Raw genomic sequence first — 11,694 nt, 5'->3', positions numbered from 1 at the left:
AACACTAGCATCTTTAAGCTCATCACCACCCTCTCAAGTTTCATATAAACTAGCAGTCTCAAGAAAAGCACTGAACCCCACCCACCCTTTACTAAGCCAAATGCAAAATATGGGCATTACCTGTTTCTTACACTTCTCAATCTTTTCTATTTCATTATTTGTAAGAAGCCTTCCCATCTTTTTTTGCCAGTGCAGAACCCATTCGTATATTAAAACAAAGTCTCCACTGCGAACTTCCAGGGCATTATAGACTGATTTACTGAGCTGTTCATCCTTGCCTATACATGAAGGAAGAGAAGAGGAACAGAGCTTCTTTTGTTTCCAAGGACTTGACAAGAGCTCTTGCAAATGCTAAATAAACACCAGTAAGCTTGCTTTCTACAGTTTTGGAAACATAAATCTACTTGCAACTAAACAAGATCCATACCTACATGGTAGGTATGAAAAATACCAGGTCTGATGAAGCCAAATGCTGTGTAGCAGTAGTCAAATGAAAGCAAAAGTACATTGGAAAAAAATTGCTGCACATTTTGAAGAATTTCAGGTTTTAATAAATGAATGCTATTTTTCCTGAGCAAATGCCAAGCTCTACACACAGTACCAAAATTGTTCATCCTCAAACTGCAAAATAATAAAATTCTCTTTGCTCCGGAGACTTTCAGGCTATTCATCCTCCCACTGAGGAAGTGCTATGTTGAAATGAACAATGAAAACATTTGATGGTCCATTCATATAGCCACTTCATGGCAGCCTTTCAACTCTGAATGTCTCCTATCATTGCCTGTGTTTATGTTTTTGCTACAACCACTGCTTTTAGGCCTTTAATATTGGCAGCAGTGGAAGGAGAGTAAGTATGCATTTCTAATCCTATGCTTATCACTGGTTTCACTCAAAGGTAAACGACTTCTTGCTTCGTAGCCATGCGTAGCTGACAAGCCAGCTATTCACATTTAAAGGCAAAGAGTCTTCAGTATTATTTGAATTATGTAGAGAATATAAAATGTTAAGAAGGTGGGTTTTTTTTTTTTGTATGGCTATTCCATTATGTATTTGTATACGGAGAAGAAAGTTTTTACTTAAAATAGTCCTAAGAAAATATATTTACCACAAAGTAACTTTTCCTTTCCCACTCTTGACTGTGATATCTCACAATCCACAACAAATTCTCTCCACCCTTGCTGCTTGTACCAGTCGACATTAAGTACTCCTTCTCAAATAAACCAAACCCAAACCAGCCCAAAGTCCAGCATTTCAAGCTGCAATTGTAATTTTGTTTACCTAGACATTTTCCTTTATGGACAATAAGTTGTCCAGCACCACTTGTGTTGAAGTTCAAAACTTTGTCATTTCCAGGGGACTCTTCATTATTACTCACGGAAAGCTGGCGTTCTCGTCTGCAATGTGAACAGAACATTTTTCTCCAACTCAAAAGACAGTATTGCTGCAGTCCCTAAAGATATCAATTCTGCAAGAGGATTAGCTTTCAGAGTTTTTTGCATTCAATTATAATATCCATTGATTTCAAAGATAGTGAGTTAGTGCCAAGATGCATGTCTGATTAGAAGCTCAGCATTTTAGCAGCAACATCATGCTGCACTGGGCCTCTATACTCAAAGCCAGGAGTTGAATCCAGACCTTAAAGCTCCTGCATCCTAGGACAATTCCAGTTGTGGGTGGTGGGGGAGTGGGAATAAAAAAAGTAAACATACTACAGCTCTGAAAAATATGTAAGTTTGACTTGATCTGCACTCTCTTTAAAAACATTACAAAATGCAAATATGTACAATTTTGGCAGTTCATTACAGCTTTAGCTTAATTATTTTTCCTGACTTGAAACGGGTTTCCCTTTTGCCTCCTTTACTACTCTAAACTCCTCCTTCAGGAAAAGGGACGTTCTGCAAAAGCTTTTAAAGCAAGTATGATTAGGGTGTTTCTTCTCACATGCATGTATGAAGCTGCACATGAGATAAGAAAGAGCTCAAGACTAATCCAAATCAGCCTCCATTACTTCTTGGTACAATCTATTTCAGAATTAACAGAAATGTCATCACTGTAAGACTATCCTCCAAATAAATACAATCATGTATAGAGATCACAAGAATAAATGAAGGGTAACACAGAAGCTCTTTCAAGGTAAAAAAAGCACTACATAGTAAGGATATGCCACAGGGCATGTCTTATAAGTACTACATAAAGACAAAATATGCAAAGAAAGCATCTGGTTTTCCAAAAACTCAAATACTTTTTAATAAATGAAATTATTTTAGATTTTAGTAATTTTCTAAAAGTTTGTGTCCCAACAGCCAAAAGTTCAGGCTTTATAAACAGCTGAAAATACTGCATCACTCTTCTCATGAAGAGACCTCAGAAAACTGAACATGTCTACTTTTTGCTTAACTCTAAATGGCATCGAAGTTTCAATATTTCAAAATTTTTTTTTATTATTTTCACCATTGCTAAAAAAAGTAACTCCATATTTTTTCGGGGGGAGGTTGGTTTTTTGGGATTTTTTTGTTTTTTTAAGTAAGAACATATATTAACTTTCCATAGAAATCCTTACAAGTCCATTGTATGTGTTCTGCATTAAAGCATATTAAACTTTTGAGACACTTGTCTTGTTCCACAAGCACAGACTGTCTTGTTCTGTTATACTAAGATTAGCAAGAAGATAGGAAGAGAGATTTATGGACTGTCAAACAATATGCAGAAACAACTGCCAAATATGACTTGGGATAGGCAAAGGGAAGAGGTGGTAACAAATGTCAAAGTAGGATAGATCAAAGATGAACTTCTTCAGGTATCTAGTGTTGCTGATAAATAACACAAAAACAATTCTGAACTCTATAGACAAGAAAAAAACCAGGAATACACTACTTCCATTAAAACAGCAGTCCAAATAACAAGTCATAAGCATGATCTGAATCAAACCTAGGAAAATTAATACCAGGGTATCTTCACTGTCCTTGTTATATCAGCTATGAACACAGAACAGGAGAGAAAATAAAAAAAAAATTTAGAAACCGCAAACCCGAACCTATCCATATCATCACCAATCCTAACCTAGATGAGTTGTGTACCAGCAAAAGAACCCTTCAGCAACATTCATCTTCCCTTCAATAAGCTGCTCTGCAAATGCAATCAGCATTATCCGATTCTCTGGCACGGGACTTTACACCAATGTATCTTTACAGCAAATGTTTTGAGATTAATATAAGCTGTAATTTATTGTACTATTCCAAAACCTTCATTAACTGATGTAAAAAATATTTTTTTTGATGCAACTGGCAACACAGTGAATGTTTTTAAGAAACTAAGTAAGCCCTAACAGCCTTCCAATGATTGCCAAATACTTTCCAAGTTCAACTATGGGCCAAACCGACTCCCTTAATTGGAAAGTTCCCAAGTTACCCACAGCACATGAATTAGTTAAACCATGCCAAATGAGGGGGGTGAGGGTGGTGTGTTGCAGAAACGGAAGTGAATAGCTGAGCAACATGGCACATTACTCTATTGCCTTCAAATTTCACTTTAAAATCTAATGTTTGAAAAAAAAATTAAAAATAAAAATATCCACATGCAAACTGACATACATACTTTGAACGTCCAGCTGAATTTGGTCGGTGTTTATTATTCACTCCATGTTCCAAACAGCTCCCATTTAAACTGGAAGCAACTCTATATCTTGCAGTATCTCTCCTGTGAGAATTTTCTTGACTTGTCAATGCAGCTATTTCCAAACGTTCCTATAAATCAGGAAAAACACCAAGTAACAAAAGAAACTGCTATCCTCAAAATACACAAGTATTTGACTTATTCTGTGAAGTCACTCAGATCACAGAAGAAATAAGTTTCCATAATAAATGTATAATACATATGAGGCTGAGGAAGAAGTGCTGCAATTCAGAAAACACATTTCAGCACTGTCCATGGGCAAGAATGTAAAGATTCTTTACAATGAAACTAGAAACATTAGCATACTAGCTTTTTTCTGTGTCTGTCTGAAAATATCCATCTCCATACACTGAAGATGCTAACTACTGAACTGTTATCTCTTACAATTGATTTTATTCCCCAAATAAACCCCATATAATCAAAAACCTATTTTAGCCTAGATCTATTAGAAGCACTGGATGAGAAAAGATGTCCAGGACGATTCAGTCAAGTAAATCTCTCAAATTTTTATAAGCATATGCCACTCTACTGGATAGAAGTTATTGCAATGTTTTTTGCACACTTGCTTAGAAAGAATACCTGTTTGGCAATCTCTTTCTTTTTTCTTTCTTCTCTCTTCTCTTCCTCCCTTCTCTGAATCTCATTAAGGATTTCACGTTGCTGAAATGAATTTTGGTTTTGTTAGAGGTGCAACAGTATATGCAATTCGACTGCTAATCTTACCCTGGTTTAGAAAAAAAAAAAAAAAAAAAAAGCTATGATGCTGATTTTTCAAAAGTGTTAAAGAGAATTTATGGATCTCACAAGAATAAATAAAAAAAGTCAAATTAGCTCTTTTGAGGAAGCTAACAACATCAATTGTATGATATAGGAGAACAGAATTGTAGACTAAAGAAAATTACTTCTACTGACTGACCCAACAACAAAGTTTCATACACAGAAAAGGTAGAGGAATAAGCCAAAACATTCTTTTAAAAAAAGAGCTATTCTATCCATATTTCCACAGTGTAAAGACTCCACACTACCAGTCTGTGAGACTCAGATAAATCCCCTTGTTCCTTGTGAAGAATGTATGTAGGTTAGATTAAATCCATTGCCCTCTAGAGAAGTCTGTCACAGTGAACATTCCAGTCACCCTGTGTGTGAAGGCAGGCTTGATTACTTATCTGTCTGGCTAATACGTCCTACTTTAAGATGGAATACACTTGTATATATACACATTTGCTTACACTTTTGTATAAGGTCCTCTTTATAAGTGATTTTCACAGGATCAGGAATCAACATATAGGTTTGTTTCTGGCATGAATATTTCTCAGGGTTAAAAACACTTCATTAAAATATTACAATTGCAGCAGCAGATCATTCCTGTAGCACATACTGATTAACTCATACTGACAGGTCTGACAAGTTAATAATTCACTAAAACCCACTACTGTGCAGGATGATTTACAAAATCATGATTGCTTATGTTAAGAATACAGGCTTATTCATACTTTAATTTCTCTTACCTCCTGCTCCTCTCTTCTCTTAACTTCTTGTGCCCTACGCAATTCCTCCTGAGCCAGCCTTTCTTGTTCTTTTTGGTGATTTTTTAGCATTTCTTCATGAAAAGACTTGGAAGGTGGTTTATTATGCTCACTGAGAAATGACTGTACATGGTCAGCAAGTTCAAATATCATCACCTGAAAGAAAACACATATGACATGCAGAGTTCAAAGAAAAATTAGATTGAATAGTAAAATGATACCCAACTTGAAAAAGCAATACAGTAGCAGCGTGACTGCTAATTTGTTAATCTGGGAAAATTTACCGTATTTCAGTATTTTTGTCAGAACTATTAATAGAACTGCAACATGAAAAACCCCTGACCACAGTAGCAAAGATGACGAAAATTACTGAGAGACAGCCAACTTCAAGCATATTCTTTTTCTTAAAAAAAATTTATCCTTTTCTCATCTGCTTTTAGGCATATTTTTATATCCACAATGATCTGTGTTTATGACATACATGCTACAACAGAATAAATCCTTTGTGACTGTCTATTATTCTATCTACAGCTATGAAAGTTACTTATATCACTGCTAACAAAAACTAGGCTCCCCAATTAGAACTGTAAAGATATTTAAGACATTCCACATTTGTACAACCACAACTACTAAAATAAGAACTGCACTGAAAACTCAGCTGAATTCTGTTACACGATTTGCTGGAATCAAATTTTCAGTTACTGTTCACTTGAACTGGGTATGTACTGACGACCGATTCACCTGTCTGGGCTTAAGCTTTCATCAGTCTAGTAGCATCTAGTAGCGTTATTAATTCAAGCAATCTGTAACACTAACAGACCATTGTATCTCCAAAATCAAAGAACAGTATATCAGAAAGATGCATCCCAGCAGTCAGCAGGAGCACTGAGCAGGATTTGCATATATAGGTGGGAGAACAGCCAAACTAAACTATACCATCTACCTGTAACAGGCTGACACTCCAAAGATTCTCAAACACTGAATCCCCTGCTTGAAAGTAAGAATGAAACCAGGAGGCAATTCAGAATGGAAAGAATAGCACAATATGTGTATACCTGACACATGCAAACTAAAATATCTTTCCCAGGTTACTATTCAGAAAGCAAGGTGATCATGCATGAACACACATGTATAAAAAAAGAGGAATCTCAACAATCAGAAAACCACAGTCTGCTGTTTAGTTTGACAGCTAACTGGGATATTTTCAGATTTTTCATATTGCACAATACACTTAAATAAAGAATACCTGTCAAGGCAGAGAGAACAGTTATCTCCCTTTCCCTGCAGAGACAGTAATTCAGGACTGCACTGTGTATAACATTTATCAAAAATGTGTATCATACACGTAACTGAACACTGTATCTACACATTTCTGGAGCAACCACAATTCTTGCTTTGGAAAATTAACATTAGGAAAACCTAGGACACATTTGTAACTCCTGTCAATGAGATCAGAAATCAAACAGGGATTTAAAGCCCTACAGGCCAACAGCTCTTCTAGGGTCAGTTGTGAACAGACTGAGTATATAGCACATGATTTAGAGGCTACTTAAGAGACTTTGAACCTTGTTTTTTCCTATCAATTGTCCATATCACAGTCATTACAAAACAGAAAAAAAATCCAGAATACACTGTTAAACTGGTAATTTCCAAAGATACTGAAAATTTGAGGGAATTCTTGGTTATTGAACAGAATGAACAAAACAGTATCTGCTTAAAACAGTTCTTTTGAAAGTATCTGCAGAAAAACTGGCAGTCAAAGTAGAAGTATAGTAAAAAAGGTTTGATGGGCAAGACTGAATGACAGGCAACCCCTGACAAACCTGTACAGCTGACAGGCTTAGGAAACTGAAAGCAGAGTACTATCCCATTTCAGCATATAACAATTTCTACAGCTGTGTACTTCTCACTTTTCAAAAGGCAAATTGATCAAATGTGTTCACCTGTAACATTTCCAAATAGTGATAAGAAACATACCATAAACTGCTTTCACCAAGAATTCAATGTTTGCTAGTAATTCTTTGAGTCATTTCAGTCCTCAGCAACAATGGAAAGGTATTATCAATACCAAACATACTTGGGGACTTATAAAATCCCTTAAAATAGATACAAATTCTAAGCTTCAGACTTTTCTCCATCTTTCTCTTTTTATCCTACTCAGGGGGAAGTAAAGTATCACTATTCCTAGGCACAGCAGAAAAAAGGCACAATGGCATGGAGCGACTGTGCTACAGCCACAGAAGTCAACTGTCGAGCTGGCGTTATAACTAAGGTCTCTTGCCCTTCAGTTCAGCATTAGATGAACAACATCACAGTGAAAAACTCCCCAGGTAATCACTGTTTGCTTAAGCAGGTATAGCCACTTACAATATTCAAATTAATCTGAACAGAGCAGAAAGCTCTCAATTTTAGTCAGTACTGCTTTTCATACTATGAATTAACTCTGGGAATAGCATGAAACTTTAAATCTGCCTTTAAACAGGGATAAAGCCTGCACTATTTACACATGCACTGTATTTTAAGATCAGGCATATTCCGAACTTTCATTAATTAGAAACATTGTTAAGAAAGTCAGTCTCCTTCCTCAGGAGCAATGCAACTTTGCATGTCCAGTGTGGATGTATTCCATTATATTATACCACACATGTTTTTAGAACTACTTAGGTCCAGAGCATATTTCTCAAGGAAGTGAAAAGCTCTTACCTCTCCACAGCGCTGTTTTGCCAGTTCAGCTAGTCTGAATTTTAATTCACTTATTTTCTCATTTGATAAGCCTTTTGAATTTTTTAGTTGTATTTCAGGGACACTGGGAGACAGAAACAAAACGTTAAAAAGTCCTCGTTAGAAAAACTGAGTGTAAAAAGCAACAGAATGTTAATAAAAACGGTGGGTGAGGGAAAAGGAATGGAGTTCATAGTCACCTGACAATTACTCAATGCTCAAATAAGCAGTACATAAATATTACTTATACAATATAGAATAAAGCCATAAATACTGTTTTATATTCCCCACCATCAAAATTTCTGGCTGCAGGTTACTTGCCAGTTATACTTAGTAGAACTACCAAAGAAACCCTGCAGACTCTTGTAATTCATCTCTCAATCAGTAGTTCACTTAATAGTCCTTTAAAAATATTACTAGTGTAAATTTAAAATTTAAATTTTAGGTGTTTAAAATTTATTTGTCACTACTATACAGGTTACACAAATCTAAAGAAATGTAAAAAAAAAAGCACTACATTTTAAAAAGGTTTAAGATAAAGTAAACAAGTAAAATGTCTGTATCTGTGCTATCTCAAAAATATTGAGTGGCTGTTCTGTCCTGTGTTACAGAGTTTAGCACTTCCCTTGTATACCGCTCACGCCACAGCACAAATGGATGGGCTAAAGGGAGTTATGCTTTGGACACAACTAGTGGCAAAAGGACTGAACAAAATGGGGGACAGTGCAACACTTAACCCAGAAATTACTTGCCAACCCAAAATGCTGGGGGGGGGCTGATCACCTGCAATTCTGTTTACATTCTCTATGGAGAACTCTTCCAAAAGGCTAATCCAGCAGAAAACAGGAACAGCAGATACAACTAAGACAGCAGATTGTCCCTCTCTCAGCAGGTCATGAGCTGAAAAAGTTTAAAAAGGGCACTAAGATGCTAGCAGGTATACCTGTGTTTACGTCTCTCCAAGGTACAGACTGAGTCTGCAGTCTTGCACTGACAAATGCATCCCTGTTAGTCTCCACTGCACAAAAGACCACATCCAATTCAGGTGCCAAATGTTATAGTTGCTTATTATAAAATATCATAGGCTTAACAAATATTGACTTGCAGGAAGCAAGAATAGGACTGATGAATAAAACTACATGTTTTTTCAACTTACACTTTACTTTGGAAAACAAAGTAAAACATTCAGAGAAAAAAAAGTTGTATTTTAATGTTCACTCACATATCAGGATAACTATGTGGACACTTGACCCACAGATCAACTTTGGCATATACTTCATTATCACCAGTCAATCCCTGAGGACGCAGAACTAAATTAATTTCAGGAGGTTGCCGTACCTAAAAAGGGAAGCAAAACTTTTGATTTAAAAGATATTTTTGTTCTCTTTTAATGAAAGCACACAACTCTCAACACATATTATGGCAGAATTCAGGTTAGACCATCCAAACCACAAAAAAAATAAATGTACTGACATTGCTCAATGAGAGTGAACTGGTTCACTGATTATCACAGTTTATCCAGTATATTTTTTAGACTTCTTCAGATAAGTAGTTACAGTTGTTAGAAAGATGATTCAGGTGTCAAAAGTGAGGTTTTATAATAAAACTCTTGTATCCTGCTTACTGTAGGCTAGTAGTAGGAAAAAATTAAATAAACATAACAGATTATTTATGGAATATCACAAATTAAAGCATTTGTTATAAGAATAGTATTGTTTCTTTTGTGTTTGTTTTAGATCACTAACAATCATCAGTCAATATTTTAGTTTCTGACATGGCAATAGATGATGACATCACATCGATATACCACTTGTGTGGCCAAACAAAGGGATAGTGATTTTTTTGTACTTATATTTTTAGTCTTAGCATAAAACAGAACTTTAACAAGTATTGCTTTTCCCCGCCCATCCTGTTCAAATTGCCTACTCAAAATCACAACAAAGTAAAACATACCCATATAAACATTCTAAACTTTTTATTTTCAATTAGAACACGATTTAAAAAAAAAACAAAAACAAAAACAAACAAACCAAAAAACGGAACAACTGAGACCTTAGTAACATGACAAATAGGTAGGTAAATAAGAACACATGGAATAGCAAATATGGAAATGGGTTAAAAGATGGTCACTATCCCCTCTATTTTCCCTTTGGATTTACAGCAGGGAAAAGAACAGCTTAATCAAGTGGGCATCAGGTATGAATTTAAAAGGGAGCAAGGTCTGCAACACCTCTGAAAACCCAGCAAATTACACTCTCCACATCAAACTCCCGGGGGGGGGGAGGAAGTTGTAGGTTGCTGCAAGAATTTTAAGTTCAAGTTTATGGCAGAAAAAAGAAGACAGCAGGGGCTATGATATATCTTGTAGAAACTAAAGACAAAAGAAGTGCAGCGGTTTGAACCCGGCTGACAGCCAAACACCACGCAGCCATACACCCACCCTCCCCTGCCTGGGGAATCCGGGACAGATTGTAGGCTGAGATAAAAGTAATTTAATAATTGTAATAATATAATAATAAGAAAGTACAAACAGGTAACACACAACTCGATTGCTCATCACCTGCCAACTGATACCCAACCTGTTCCCAGCTAGTGATCCCGAAATACCAAAAATCCCCAAACCACGATCCCAGGAGCAAAAGAGAACCCCCACATTCCTGGCACCCCTCCTCTATATACCGAGCATGAGGTGGAATATTTCACTGGCCAGTTTGGGTCCAGGGCTCTGGCTGTGCCCCCCTCCCAGCTTCTTGTACACCTGCACACGGGCTGGACATGGGGAGCTAGAAAGTACTTGATCTCTTCGCAAGAGCTGAAAACATCAGCGTATTATCAGGATTCTTCTTGTACCAAATCTCATACTGAAGTAGCACTATTTTAGCTACTAGGAAGAAAAATTAACTCTATCCCAGCCAAAACCAGGACAAGAATGTAAAGAGAAACGACATTAGTAGTGAGCTTGGGGAACTGAAAAGGGTGACCAGTACCTCCAGGTACAGGAAAACAGTGCCACAGGTGCAGCTGAAAAAAAAAAATTATCAATGAGATATTGTGGACACAGAACGGAAATGAAAGAGAGTAGTGAACACTCGACCTGAACATTAATTGGTTGTGATTAAAACCCACAATAATATAAAAATGAAAGTTAAAGTATTATGTTATTATGGTGACAGCCACAGTTTGAGTAAACCACAGTACACAATAAATATGCAGAGATCAGCAACCTGGACACCGATGAGACGGTTAAGCAGGTATGTAATTAGTCGGTTAAGGGATAAATTAAGAAGCAATTTAAAAAAACCCAACCACCTGACAATTAATTAACATGCCGGTTATACGCACAGCAATAATTACGGCGCGAACGCATGGGCCTAGAGGATGAACTGCGAAGGCAGCCAGCTACAGGGCTGTCAGCCGGCGGGCGACAGCCAGAGCCCTGGACCCAAACTGGCCAGTGAAATATTCCACCTCATGCTCGGTATATAGAGGAGGGGTGCCAGGAATGTGGGGGTTCTCTTTTGCTCCTGGGATCGTGGTTTGGGGATTTTTGGTATTTCGGGATCACTAGCTGGGAACAGGTTGGGTATCAGTTGGCACTTGATGAGCAATCGAGTTGTGTGTTACCTGTTTGTACTTTCTTATTATTATATTATTACAATTATTAAATTACTTTTATCTCAGCCTACAATCTGTCCCGGATTCCCCAGGCAGGGGAGGGTGGGTGTATGGCTGCGTGGTGTTTGGCTGTCAGCCGGGTTCAAACCGCTGCACTTCT

At 36.9% G+C, this 11,694-nt stretch overlaps 1 protein-coding gene across 3 annotated transcripts in view; it reads right to left on the bottom strand.

Annotated features, from left to right (window-relative positions):
* The window catches only part of EIF2AK4 (eukaryotic translation initiation factor 2 alpha kinase 4), a 40,662-nt gene extending 30,070 nt beyond the window's left edge, over positions 1 to 10,592 (bottom strand). Inside the window, exons 1-8 of one of the 3 annotated variants that reach the window (XM_026849043.1) lie at positions 10,360 to 10,592; positions 9,142 to 9,257; positions 7,902 to 8,004; positions 5,181 to 5,354; positions 4,252 to 4,332; positions 3,595 to 3,743; positions 1,279 to 1,394; positions 121 to 278 (exon numbers count right to left, since the gene is read on the bottom strand). In XM_026849043.1, the coding sequence (XP_026704844.1) occupies positions 121 to 278; positions 1,279 to 1,394; positions 3,595 to 3,743; positions 4,252 to 4,332; positions 5,181 to 5,354; positions 7,902 to 8,004; positions 9,142 to 9,257; positions 10,360 to 10,476 (1,014 nt within the window). In that variant the 5' untranslated portion in view covers positions 10,477 to 10,592. Of the gene's footprint in view, positions 1 to 120; positions 279 to 1,278; positions 1,395 to 3,594; positions 3,744 to 4,251; positions 4,333 to 5,180; positions 5,355 to 7,901; positions 8,005 to 8,702; positions 8,820 to 8,862; positions 9,051 to 9,141; positions 9,899 to 10,359 lie in introns of those variants that run through there. The other 2 variants (XM_026849044.1, XM_026849045.1) reach the window with 2 other exon arrangements.
* Positions 10,593 to 11,694: the final 1,102 nt, after the last annotated feature.

This window comes from Athene cunicularia, assembly GCF_003259725.1.
Source record: "Athene cunicularia isolate RWA chromosome 5 unlocalized genomic scaffold, athCun1 chr5_part1, whole genome shotgun sequence".
NCBI lineage: Eukaryota > Metazoa > Chordata > Aves > Strigiformes > Strigidae > Athene > Athene cunicularia.
This window is presented reverse-complemented; position numbering and strand designations above follow the sequence as displayed.